General features: G+C 45.8%; 1 protein-coding gene across 2 annotated transcripts in view; it reads left to right on the top strand.

The window, feature by feature from the left end:
- Positions 1-13688, top strand: part of Pcnt (pericentrin) — a 104624-nt gene that overhangs the window by 27399 nt on the left and 63537 nt on the right. For both annotated transcript variants that reach the window (XM_036167324.1, XM_036167323.1), the window contains exons 13-15: positions 1022-1479; positions 3909-4473; positions 6138-6344. In XM_036167324.1, coding sequence (XP_036023217.1) covers positions 1022-1479; positions 3909-4473; positions 6138-6344 — 1230 coding nt within the window. The remainder of the gene's footprint in view (positions 1-1021; positions 1480-3908; positions 4474-6137; positions 6345-13688) is intronic.

Genomic DNA, 13688 nt, shown 5'->3' with positions numbered 1-13688 from the left:
CTGGCTTAAATTATGAGACCCTATCTCAGAGTAAACATAAAAACAGAAACAAACGCAAATAAATTGAGAAAACTGAAAGCTATTATGGGAAATAATAGTCTTGGGCTTTCTTAGCATTTCTGGTGCACTTCATTCCCTTCTGAGGGTCTGAGTCCATATGTGCATCGTTTTTCCTTATTTTTAGAATTTTCTTTAGCATTTCCAGTTTTCGGGGTCTTTTGCACAGGTTTTCTTTTATTTAAAGTCTTTTTTTCCGTCTTTATTCTTACTATCCTTGCTGCAGTGGAATGTCTTTGGTGACAAGTTTTGTTGTTTCGGTCAGGGTTTAAAGTATTGGTTTGAACCCTGTTCTGATGATTTCTATTATCTGCCAGCTTGGGACTGTTTGAAATTGATTGTATTATCTCTTCAGCACGGGTCCCATTTTCTGGTTTTGTTTTGTATTGCATCTGAATATTGTAGGGAATATCTTGTCAGATTGGATTCTATAGGGTTTTGCAATTGTGTTTCAGTAGGCAGTTATCTTGATGAACTCGGAGTCCACATGCCATCTCTATTTGGGATGAGTGTTTTGACGGTTCTTTCAGCTTTAGCCGGCCTGCTTTCAGAGCCCGTTCTACATCTGCATTAATTGGGGTCAGCCTGAGTTTGGGCCATGTCTGCTGTTCTACTCAGAAGTTGGTCTGACTAGATTTGTTTACTCATTACCGGAAAAAAGGAACATAGGCTTTAGTTTGATGGAGAACCGTGATCACTCTCACATTCTTTTTTGACATTAATTTGCTTCTTATTAATGGTAGAGTTTATTCCATATTTTCTTCTTTAGTGAAATTTAAGGTATCTGCCAGTCCTCAGCTTTTTCATTTATCCTCCTATTTAAATGACCTTTAGAATTATTTCATTTATTATAGATTGGGTGACTTGAACTTGCCTCTCTTGGGTCTCCATGTTCAGGGGTCCACTGGGAGTCATTGCATTCTCCAATTTCTTTCCTCTTACATAAAACCATGTCGTCTTATAGGTCAGACACAGTCTAGTCGAAGACCATCAGGTAAAACTGAAGACAGCTGAGGAGAAGATTCAACTACTGATGCAGGAGTTGCAAAGAAAGGAAGCAGAGTGGGAGCATTCACACGAGCACCTAAAGAGAGAAGCTGAAGAGAGACTAACCTCCATGTTTCTTGAGCTAAGAGAAAAGGCTGAGTCTGAGAAACAGTCCATAGTAAACAGATTTGAGCTTCGGGAGTCTAGCATGAGGCACCTGCAGGACCAGCAGGCGGCCCAGATCTTGGACCTGGAGAAATCTCTGATGGAACAGCAGGGCCGCCTGAGGCAGCTGGAACAAGAACTCACCAGAGATGAAGTTCTGCCCTGTAGCCAGTGTGGCCAGGAGCCCCTTGTGGCCCAGGATGAGGAGCATGTCATGCTCCTCCGTGAGAAGGAAGACTGTGCCCTCCAGCTGATGATGGCCCAGAATAGGTGGGTGATGTTCTGGAGTGGTGGGTTTGCTGTGGAGCCATCTGCCCAAAGTGCTGGCAGAGGCTCAGAGGGACCCAGGAGGGTGCAGAGTAGATCTTGGTAGGGTAGAGAACCTGGAAGGAGGTGGAACAAGGTGTATTATATCCTATTTTTACTACTACACCAGAACGCTTATGCTCCATAGTAGGTGTGCTGGGAGTAGCGTGGTCACGTACTCTGTGGAGCTTGAGTGCCTTGCATGAACATGAGCATGCATGCATCCTGTGTGTCTTCATTCTTGTTTCCTTTGTGTTTTTAAGAAGTGGTCTCCTTTTATTGCCCAAGCTTGTCTGAAAGGTACACTACAGTCCTCTAGCCTCAGCCTCTTAAATGCTGTAATATAGGTACATCTCACCATATCTGGCTTTATTTTGAGACACAGCCTTCTTGTGTAGGCTTTGAAGGCCTCATGCTCTGTGTAGCCCTGGGTGGCCTGACTCCCGATCCTTCCACCAGCCTTCCGCCTGCTGTGATTATCCATAGATACACGGTGCCCATTTGTGCTTGTGTTCCTTGTTTGCGTGTTTTAAAACTTCAGTGACAGATTTTTGTTACAATAAACTGAACTTTGTTTTTTATTCTTGTTAACGTTTTCATGTATTTAAATTCTTAAAAATTATTTTCTGTGTATGGGTTGTGTTCTGCCTATATGTGTGTCTGTGCACTACTACCTCTGGAGGCCAGAAGAGGGCATCAGATCCTCAGGAACTGGAGTTACAGACCTTTTTGAGCTGCCATGTGGGGGCAGGGAATTGAACCTGTGTCCTGGAAGAGCAGCCAGTGCCCTTAACTCCTCAGCCATCTCTCCATTCTCTCAGTGACAGACTCTTTTTGTTTGGTTGGTTTTTTGAGACAGGGTTTCTCTGTAGCCTTGGCTGTCCTGGAACTCACTATTTAGACCATGCTGGCCTCAAATGCACCAAGATCTACCTACCTCTGCCTCCCAAGTTCTGGGATTAAAGGCATTGCCACCATACCTAGCACTCAGTAACAGTATCTTAAACCTCACTTATGAGATCTTATGTGGATATGTCCTTCATTGAGATGAGTGTTTTGTGTGTCTTTTCAATTTAAGCATGTTGTTTTTAAAGGCAAACCTTTCCTTCTCAATCACATACTTCCTGAAGTTGCAGATTTAGAACATAAACAGACTGTTCATCTCCCCTGTGCCAGCTCTTCTGCAGCCCGCAGTCCTCAGGCTGTAGAGGCTGATGTGTACTTAGGGGACTGTCGAATCTGCTGGTGGTTTGGCCCCACCTCGTTCTCCACCTTTCCCAGCTCTCAGCATCAGGGGTGCTAAAGAGTTCAGGTGACCCATTCTTGTCTGGGTCAGATCTCCAACTCCACAGGGACCTTCAAGTTCCTGTCTCATAGAACTCCTGCAGCAAACTACCCTGTGGGCGACCCATGGCTGAGAAAGTCAAAGCTCTTAGACCCGGGAGATGGCTCAGTGGGGAAAAGAGCTTGCTGTGAAAGCATTAAAGACTGTGAACTTGACTCCCTAGCACTCAGTGTAAAAGCTAGGCATGGCTAAACATGCCTGTAACTCCACTGCTTGGGAGTGAAGGCGGATAAATCCCCGAGGCTCACTGGTCAGCCATCTTAGCTAAGAGTAGGCTGGTTCAGGTTCATTGGGAAACTCTGGTTCAAGGGAATGAGACAGAGATCAATAAAGATACCTAGTGCCCTCCTCTGGCCTCTGCATGTGTGTTTGTGGTACATATGTGGATAGACACACACACACACACACACACACACACACACACACACTCTCTCTCTCTCTCTCTCTCTCTCTCTCTCTCTCTCTCTCTCTCTCTCTCTCTCTCTCTCTCTCTCTCTCTCTCTCTCTCTCTCTCTCAAGTCACTGCTCGTGTAGGTAAGCTTAACAGGCTTACCATGAAACATCGCCTGTCCCTGCCAGGGACCTCAGCACTGTCTGGGTGGTCACTGTTTTACAGGTGGGATCAGCTCTTCTCCTTCAGTTACAGCTTCCTTTTCCCTTGGGCTTTCTGCCCTCCTTCCTCTGGCCCCTTGGACTGCCTTGTGGGCCTGTTAGGTTAATAGTCTTCCCTGTCAAGGTACAGAGAAGTCTGGGCTTAAATGCTGTCACAGGTGACCTGTGTTTGAGCCTGCTGTTGGAGGTCCTTCCTGTAGGGATGCGTGTACAGATATGGGTGCTGCGTCTTCCCACAGTCTTAAGAACTGGTGACTCCATGGCCCTTGGCCTTGGAGTTACTCAGGCTTCATACGGCCCCTGGGTTTCTCTTAGGGAAGGTTCAGATCCAGGACCCAGGCGTGTCTCTGTGGGAACTGTATCTTGTGGCTCCGAGGGGCTGTGTGCGGTGTGGCCCTGTGCCTATTGCCTGTGTTCTCCTTGAGTGTTGCCTCAGGTTTCTGGAAGAGCGCAAAGAGATAATGGAGAAGTTTGCCAAGGAGCAAGATGCTTTCCTTCGAGATGCCCAGGAGAAGCACATCCATGAGCTCCAGCTCCTGCAGCAGGGACACCAGCAGCAGCTTGAGGCCCTGAGGACGGAGCTTGAGAGCAAGCACCACTCTGAGCTCGCCCAGCAGCTCACCTCCCTGGAGAGCAAGCAGCAGGTCCTTCTCGAGACTCACGTGGCTGAACTGCAGGTCAAACACAGCGCTGAAATTCGCGCCTTGGAGATGCGACATTTGTCCAACTTGGATGCGTTGGAATCCTGTTACTTGGCCGATGTTCAGGCTCTTCGGGATGAGCACAGAAGGGCTTTGGAGCTTTTGCGAGCAGAGCTTGAGGAAGAGCTACAGAAAAAGGACTCTTCTCACAAAGAGATTTTGACACGTGAGTTGGAAAAACTGAAACTGAAACATGATGAGGAGCTTGAGTCTGCAAAAGAGAGCTTGAGAATCAAAAGGCATGCCAGACACACAGAGAAAGTGAGAGGCCTGGCCACGGACTTGCACGCTACACAGCAGGTGAGATGCTGGGGCCCTTCCTTGACTCAGGGCAAGTCTCCCTATTACTCATGTAGGTGGCCACATGTTATATGCGATTGGGCCTTTGTGGACATGCATCTCTGTGTCTTGTTTACACATCTGAATGTGTTTGTGAATCACGTACCTGTGTCTCTTGTGCCTGTGGGCCTTTGTGTATGTGGGTACACCTCTGTTGGCACATACATGTTTGTGTATCTGTACCTCATAGTTGGTTGATAGCAGTGGTGATTTCTGGTCTCACTGTAGATGGTAGGTAGCAGTCAGTTAGGGTTGTTTGGAGCTCAGTTCACATTCACATTGATTGGTCTCCAGAGGTCTCAGCTCCCTGAAGTTGACCTGAGTCCCTCCTAAGAATCTTAGTTTGGAGACCACAGTAGAATAACCTGGTTTTTGTGTTGTACATGCAAAGCCTTGGTTCTCCTTTTTTTCTGAAATTCAATGGCTTTTTTGTTTTTTCTTTTTTCTTTTGTATGAAAAACAAGGATGTGATGGTCCTTTTGGCTGGTACTTCAAGTTTTCTATGTGAAGAAGGAATTTCTGGCAAACTCACAGTTGGCTTATGTGTATTTGCAGAACACAGGAGTCTGTCATCATGACTAAGCCATACCTACCAAGTTAAAATCCATTTAAAGACTTATTTATTTATTTATTTATTTATTTATTTATTTATTTATTTATTTATTAATTATGTACACAGTATTCTGTCTGCATGTGTCCCTGCAGGCCAGAAGAGGGCGCCAGATCTCGTTACATGTGGTTGCTGGGAATTGAACTCAGGACCTCTGGAAGAGCAGTTGGTGTTCTTAACCACTGAGCCATCTCTCCAGCCCCTTAAAATGCATTTAGTGTGCCTCATACTTCCTTTGCCCTCTCTGGATGGTGGGTTCTGGCTTCCTGAAGTGGATCGGGCTGTTCTGTGGTGGTGCATGGAACAGCTGGGAATGCCTGCTGTGAGTGGTGCATCTCCTAGTGTCTAGGTTGACCTAGGGTCTGGAGCCGTTCTACTTCTGGACTGCTTGGAGAGCTGGTTAAGGCTGCTGGGAGGTCCTTCCCTCAGTCACATACTCTGGAACTGCAACTTTGGTTTCAGTACATTTCTGTTCTCCCTTGCCACGGGCCAGTACGAGTTAAGGGACTAGACCTTGTTCCCAGCCCACGGATCTGAACCTGTAGTCCATAGTGATTCATTTGGTTTAAAGGAAATTAAGTTCTGGGCTGGAGAGTGGTTAGTACCTGCTGCTCTTCCAGAGGATCCAAGTTTGGTTCCCAGCACCCATGTCAGGCTGCTCTGTTATACAGCTCTGCCTGCAACTCCAGCTCCGGGGATTCAACACCTCTGGCCTCTGTTGATACCTGCTCTCATATACCTGTACCCACATGTAGATACACACACACCGTTTAAGAATGGTAGAAATGCATCTTAAAATAAAATTAAATTATAAGATAACATTTTAAAAGCCGAAACATACAAATCTCACACAAATACTTATTTGAAACCATGATTGAACTTGATTGGTGGCAGAATTTAATTATAGGAAGCATTTGGAATGTTTACCACTTCTTGCAAATCTTATACTCCTTGGGATGGGGAAATCTGGGGTATGCCATGGCTTGACTGACACCTGGGGAAACTCTCTCGGCAGGAGGAACTGGCTATGACTCTGCACAATCAAAGGTACCCGCTAGGGAAGGATGGCAATGCAGCCTTGGGTAGCATGGGTGCTGATGTCCTGCTGCACCAGGCTGTGCCTCAGGAGCTGGGAGATACACACACTGTTGAAATGCAGAAGCCACAAGCAGAGTTGGCCAAACCTCAAGAGCTGCAGGCATCTCAGGAACAGGCTGCACAGGTAAGCATTCCCAAGTATAGTCCCATAGGGTGACACTTTTCAGTGATGCTGCATTCACTAGGGCAAGTAGTTGATGACCACCGTGGAGCCACACTGGTCGTGGATGCTAGGATCTCTGATTGAGCTCAGCTCATCTCAGTGGGGAGTAATGCTTTGGTTTTGGTTTTGATTTGTATGTATTTGTATATGCATGTGTAAATGTTTGTTTGCATGCATGTGGATGCACTTGAAGAATGTCTCTGTGTGTGTGTGTGTGTGTGTGTGTGTGTGTGTGTGTGTGTGTACATGTGTACATGTGGGGAGGCCAGAGGCTGACTATTGAATGTCTTTCTCGATCACTCCCTCTTATTTATTGAAGTTGAGTCTGTCGTTCGAATTCAGAACTCACTGTTGCAGCTAGTCTAGATGGCCAGATGGCTCTGAAGAGCCTGTGCCTTCTGCATACTGAGATTATAGGCAAGCCCTCTCACTTTTATGTGGTACTAGGGATCTGAACTCACAGTTAGGGTTTGTACTTTACCTGCTGAACCATCTCTCCTTCTTAAAAAGCAGTATTTAAATGCCTGCCCACAAAGACGGGGCACAGTAGGCATCAACTGAACTGTTGATTCCATGTGGAAAGAGTGGAGAATGTGATGGAACAAGCTGCTCTGCATGGTTGTGACTGTCAACACAGTACACCTGAACACTTGGAAATCTGTGCACATAGTATGGTTTCTTCTTCAGAATATATCTTATGTGTCTTGTCATATCACATGACGATTTTGAAATGAACTCTAACAAAGCAGTAGGACCCTTTTTGGACTTGCGAAGCTGACATGAGGGGCCTGGTTGAGGTCCCTGTGATCTTTGTGAAACAATGTTCATCACCATGGTCTCCCAGTGTGTAATATGCTACGAGGTCCTGACCCTGTCAAGTCCGGTCCTACCTGCTGGGCCTGTACGCACAGGTCCATGTATAAACACACATATGTGTACATAGTGCATATATGTTTATGCATACGTATACATAGAACACAGCGTATGCACATATTCTGCATTCTGTACCTGTAGGCTTGGAACCCCCCTGGAGTCACCCGAGGACCCTTGCAGCTCACCTGCCTCTGTGTTCTTAGATTTGAAAGGCTATTGTTTCAGGATCTTCTGGGCTTGGAAAGAGAAGAGTCTGCATTGCCTCAGAAGTCATCGGATGTTTCTGTTGTTAAATATGCCAGTTTATTGAGATTTCTTTTTATAAATACTTTCTCTTGAGATGCTTTTTAAAAAGAAGGGTAAAGGCCAGGGAAATGGGTCAGTGGTTAAGGGCCACTGGCTGCTCTTTCAGAAGACCTGAGTTCGATTCCTAGCATGCACATGGCAATTCACAGTGGTCTGTAACTCCAGTTCCAGAGGGATCCAACACTCTATTTTGGCCTCATAGGCATCAGGCACACAACTGATACATGGACTTATATGCAGGCAAAACTCTTACTACATAGAAAATACAATTTATTTAAAAATAAAAGCCTAAGGAGTGCTGAGGGTTGGAGAAATAGTCTTCCACACAGAAGATATGCCAGTTGGTTATCCAATACCAAATGGTCAGCCCAGAACACATACGTACAGATACCATTATGCAGACTGTTTAGGCTATATTTATGCATTTAGGGGTGTGTGTGTGTGTGTGTGTGTGTGTACATGTATGTATGCAAGAACAGTGAGTGAGAAAAGAGGCCATGAATTTGAAAGAGAGCAAGGAGGGGTATATGAATGAGTTTGAAGAGAGGAAAGGAAAGGGGACAGTGATGTAATACATTGTAATTTCAAAAAATGAAAGAAATAATTTTTGAAAAACTTAAAAAAAATGTTATTATGAGCCGGGCATAGTGGCACGTGCCTTTAATTCCGGCGCTCGGTGGACAGACACAGACAGATCTCTGAGTTTGAGGCCAGCCTGATCTACCTATTGAGTTCCAGGCCAGCCAGACATAGAGAGACCCTGCTTCCCAAACAAACAAAAAATTAATATGAAAAGCCCAAAACAAGGCAACAATAATGTATTTTTTAACTGTCAGATAAAGCCCTCAAATTTGCCTGGGTTTGCTAGATTAATAGCTCACAGTTACTGTGACATGTGGCTTGATTTCTGAAATTAGAATTTGTAATTGTTTATTTACGTGAACATTCCCTGATAGGTAGTCAGAAGAGAACATAAAAGTAAAAGGAAGACAAGAAGTGAGATGCGCTCCCATTGCTTATTTAAACATCTAGGCGCTGGTCTCTGGATCCTGCTCACGGTGTAGCCCTGAAGGGTTGGCGTGAAGTGTCAGGTGGTCTCCAGAAGACCAAGATCTGCAGCAGGGTAGTACTGTGGTTTGAGGCCCAGAGAGCTTGGATTGGGTTTGGAGGGCAGCCTTGTCTTCATTCAGAGGCTACAGTCTGCCCACATGCTGTGGTTTCTGGGTTGATTTACACAAGCACTGTCCCTCCTGTCCTGAGGTGCTCTCCTGAGCTGCCAGTGTGCTAAGCCAGTGTCTTTGTACTGATTTGCTCTCCTGTTGCCCATAGGTAGCTCTTACCCATCCACTCTGTTGCAACACACGGAACTGGCTTTCAAAGTGATGTATGAAGTTTGTTTTCCGGTTTTTCATGCTTGTCTTGGGTGGGAATGCTGTTGAGTGCTGGGGGCATTTATGGTAGAACTGTCAAGTGTTTGGGGCCATCTGTGGCAGCACTGTTGAGTGGTAGGCAATACCTATAGTGATGCTGTTAGGTGCTTGAGGTATCTGATCATGACTGGATATGGTGTAGCTTTGCATCTGTCTCCTTGTCTAGGGATGTGCATAGTTGATGCCTGTTCATGGGATGCTCGTGTACAGATGATTTCAAAGAAAGGAGCAGTTGGGCTGTAATGAGGTAGAGGTACTCCTTTACTATTTTATGTTAACTTAAAAGTTATTACGTTTTCTGGGCAGTGGTGGCGCACGCCTTTGATTCCAGCACTCGAGAGGCAGAGGCAGGCGGATCTCTGTGAGTTGGAGGCCAGCCTGGTCTACAAAGCAAGTTCCAGGGCAGCCAAGGCTGGTTTAAAAATTATTATTACATAGTTGATCTGTGTATGTGTGTGTATAGTAGTTTGGGTGTGGAGGTCAGAGGACAAAGTCCAGAAGCCCGTGCTTTGCTTCCACTCTGGGTTTCAAGGCTTGACTCAATTGTCAGGCTTTATAAAGTACCCTAGTCCACCGAGCCCGTTTGTGAGCCCTTGTGTCAACTTTGTTGTTGTTGTTTGTTTGTTTGTTTGGAGGGAGATTTCAACATACACAACATTGAACAGTTCACAAACAATCCAGTAAACCCCCATCCTGCTGTGCAGCAGGCTGCATGCTGGCATTGGTGTGTCAGCGACCCCACGGTAGCTTCTCCATGTAGCTGGATAGAGCAACAGGAATTCTTCCAGCCCATTCTACTTCCAGCTTGAACTTCTGCCTTTCTGGCTCTGCCTGTGTAAATTGGGGTCTGCACAGGGCCTGGTGTGCAGCGAGGCTTCTCCGTTTTCATTCCCGTGAGGGTGATCGGCTCTTTACCCTTTGCCCTGGATCCTCGTGGGCAGGGCTATAAGCAGAACCAGTCTTGTCAGGTGGTCAGCCTTGCCTTGGCTGTGAGACCTTTCCTCTGGTGTCTTCTCCAGCTCTGACAGACATTTCAGAGAGCCTCTCGGAGTGCTCCCCAGGATGCCAGGGCCAGTGTCCCAAAATAGCAGGGATGGACGTGCTGTTCTTTCTGCCCTTCATGCTCTGCTGAGCCGCAAATATCTTGCACCTGTCTGGAGAGCAGTCTCTCTCTTCTCTGCAGGCTCATTGACTAGAGTGCCTGGTAGTCAGGCTGGAGCTTTCCAGATTGCCGCCCTTTGGAGTTAGGCGGGTGCTTTCCAGATCACCACCCTTGGGAGTTTGCTTGTGAAAAATAGTCTGAAAATGTAAGCTGAAGTTTGTACCTTCTCTTCTCTTTTCTTTTCCTCCCTTTCTCCCTTGCTCTCTCCTTCCTTCCTTTCTGCTTGTTGTTGTTTTTGTTTGTTTTTTTTGTTTGTTTTTTGTTTTTTTTTGGCAGGGTTTCTGTGTGGCCCTGCTGTCTTGGAACCTGCTGTATAGACCAGGCTGGCCTCGAACTCACAGAGATCCGCCTGCCTCCGCCTCCCGAGTGCTGGGATTAAAGGTGTGCACCACCACGGCCCACCTAGCTTGATTTCTTTTTGTTAGAACTGTGTATCTCATGAAGATGCCTCCCTGGCTGTTGGCACTAGGCAAGGACTGTGGGTCCAAAAGTAGCTGCAGAGTGACCAGTGGTGATTGTGTAGGACTGTTCCATGTGTGTGTGTGTGTGTGTGTGTGTGTGTGTGTCAAAACCAAACCTGTTTATAGGCTAATCTTAGGAAGTGGAAAGAGAGCTGTAGTCGGTTTGATGTAGTTTGAATGTCTGTGTTTCACTGTTACCAATGTTTATCTTCATTCCAAGTGCTGATCTTTGTGCACTGTCTCTCTTTTTTGGTCTTTCCAAAGAGTGTTTGTTCTAGTTTCTAATACGCCACACTTTTCTGTGTGTGGTTTTTTTTTTTGTTTGTTTGTTTTTTAGGTATTTAGAGAAATCTAACAGTAACTTTTAAAAAACATTTCTTGAAAGTCCTATTTTATTTGTGTGTGTGTGTGTGTGTGTGTGTGTGTGTGCCACATGTGTATGTTGCCTGTGGAGCAGAAGAGGGTGTTGGAGCCTCAGAAACTGGAGTTATGAGTGGTTGCTAGCTGATTGATGAGTGGCTGCTAGCTGATTGATGGGTGCCGGGAACCGAACTCAGGTCTTGTAGCAGTACAGCAAGTGCTGATTCGTCCCCCCTGCTCCTAACACATCGCTCTTTACATTGACCATGCCAGCAAGTACAGTTGTTCCTTTTCCAGGCTGAAAATAAAAATGGCTGTAAAGAAGGCCAGGGCAGCTAGAGGTAGGGAGAAGTTGCAGGGGTGGAACTTTGGTACACTACCTGGTCAGATTAACTTAGTAACTGTCGCGAGACCCCGCGATTCCAGCCACAGACCTGTGAAACTGCTCACCTGTCCTGCACATGTGCAGTTCTCCCGGCTTGTCCTGCTGCAGGCTTCCCCTAGGACAGACAGTGTGTTCTGCATGATGGTTCTGTTGCTGGTGGGAGCTTGGGCTGCCTGCTTTGTGCTGGCTTCCCTCGGGAATCAACGTCCTGTGTATGAGAAGGTACTATGTGTCTCTCTAAACTTCCTTCAAGTCCTTCCTGAGACGGAGGGAAAGTGAAGACTGCAATGAGCCATCCTCTAGCCAAGCAGTTCCTGCAGCTAAGCTCGAAGGCCCAACGTCGGCCTTGGTTGATCTGGCTTCAGTAGGGCCCCATGCTCCGTTGTTGGCCTTTCCTAATAGGATCCCATGCGAACCCCTTTATTTTCTCTGTTCATGGTCAGTGACAAGACAAAGAGCCACAAACTGAATACAGGGGACACAGTCTGCAGGCTCTTCTGTTCTCTTGCCAAAGAAATCGAAAAACAATTTTAAAAGCATCATTTCTTTTCCTTTTTGAAGATTTATTTTTACTTACATTGTATGTATAAATATGTAATTTACAACCTGCTCAGTTTTGTATACTGTTACACACACTTTTATCTGCTAAGCCATCTTGCCTTTTTGTTTGTTTGTTTGTTTGTTTGTTTGTTTTTTTGTTTTTTGAGACAGGGTTTCCCTGTGTAGCTTTGCACCTTTCCTGGAACTCACTTGGTAGCCCAGGCTAGCTTCAAACTCACAGAGATCTGCCTGCCTCTGCCTCCCGAGTGCTGGGATTAAAGGCGTGCGCCACCACCGCCCGGCCATCTTGCCATTTTTTAATTGACTATCTTTATAATCCGTAAAAATATAAATGTCTTTTCATACAATGGATCTTTCAAAACTGAGTGCATCACATCTCTCTTCTGATAGCTGTCATGCAGCCTTGAACTTGGTGGTACTATGGCAGGGTCAGTGTGCTGGTGTGTGTAGGCCAGCTATTGTGTTGTGTGTGGCAGCATGCTCTCTTTGCTGTATCTCTTGCCCTTTGCTTGTACACTGGGCACTGGGACCAGTGGGAGTTCTGTGGTTTTTGAACTTCCGTGGCTACTCCATTCTGTTGGAGTGTTTGATGGGATCAGGACAGTGGTCTGTCGGCAGTGACAGGCCAAAGGGGCATTGTCCCAACTACGAGACCTGACTTGTGCTGGGACTAGACTGACATGCCAGTGACAGCACAGGAAGATGAGGGGCCAACAGGGCAATCAAAGCCTAGGATGCGGCTCTGGGGACAGTCCAGTTCCAACCCGTGGGGCGATGTGAGGGAGCAACAGCCTTTCAAATAGTCTGCAAAGGCGTAATTTAAATATTGCTAAAAAAATCTCATTTGGTCAAAAATCATGAAATAGAGCCCATAAGTTAGAGATATGCCACTTAAGATCTGTGCATGCACACACAACATGCGCACACACACAAATTCAGTAAAAAGAGCTGCTTTGTGCGTAAAAGGCTGAGGCAGGAGGATCTCAAGTTCAAGGCTAGCCTATAGGCTGCACAGTGAGATCCTGTCTCAAAAAGAGGAGAGGAGGGGCAGTTAGCAGAGTTAGAAAGAAATCATAAATCCTAAACTAAGACAGACATTGTAAAGGCGATGTAGTGGTCCACCTTGGTAAGTGAGGATCATAGCTTGTGTGTGTGTGTGTGTGTGTGTGTGTGTGAGAGAGAGAGAGAGAGAGAGAGAGAGATTGAGAGAGAGAGATTGAGAGAGAGAGATTGAGAGAGAGAAGGCTAAGCGGGAAGGGCTGTGTGTGAGTACCTGCAGATGGCTGAGAGCCAGTATAGTGTGTGATCGCATGGCAGGTGCATCTGCTCTTCCGCACTGCACAGCTCTGCATGTACTAAGAGCCACCTCATTACCACATGCACTTGGGTTACACATGTAGCACAGTGGTTTCCCTAGCTAAGAGAGGACAGATGTTTCTTTAGGTGAACCACATTCGGAAAATTTTTGTTTTCACTGTGAAATGGTATTACTAGCATCTTTAAAACTGTATGTGTTCAGTTAAAATAACATTGTGGAAAGTAATTATGTCCTATTACCCAGATTAAGTATCTTAATAGCTTATACCTCCACAGTGTTTCTCTATGAGCTCATACCTCTTTCCTTTCCTCGGAAGCTACCATCATGTAGTTTTTTTTTTGTTTTTGTTTTTACACTTCTTAATGTATTTCTTTTTTTCTTAATGCACTTCTGAATAATCCACTTGTGTAACTTTGTTTTTAAATTTTATACAAGGGACAGTTCTATTA

This window comes from Onychomys torridus, chromosome 18 (genome assembly GCF_903995425.1).
Source record: "Onychomys torridus chromosome 18, mOncTor1.1, whole genome shotgun sequence".
NCBI classification, from domain to species: domain Eukaryota; kingdom Metazoa; phylum Chordata; class Mammalia; order Rodentia; family Cricetidae; genus Onychomys; species Onychomys torridus.
Note: the sequence above shows the minus strand (reverse complement) of the source record. Positions and strands in the feature narration are given on the sequence as shown.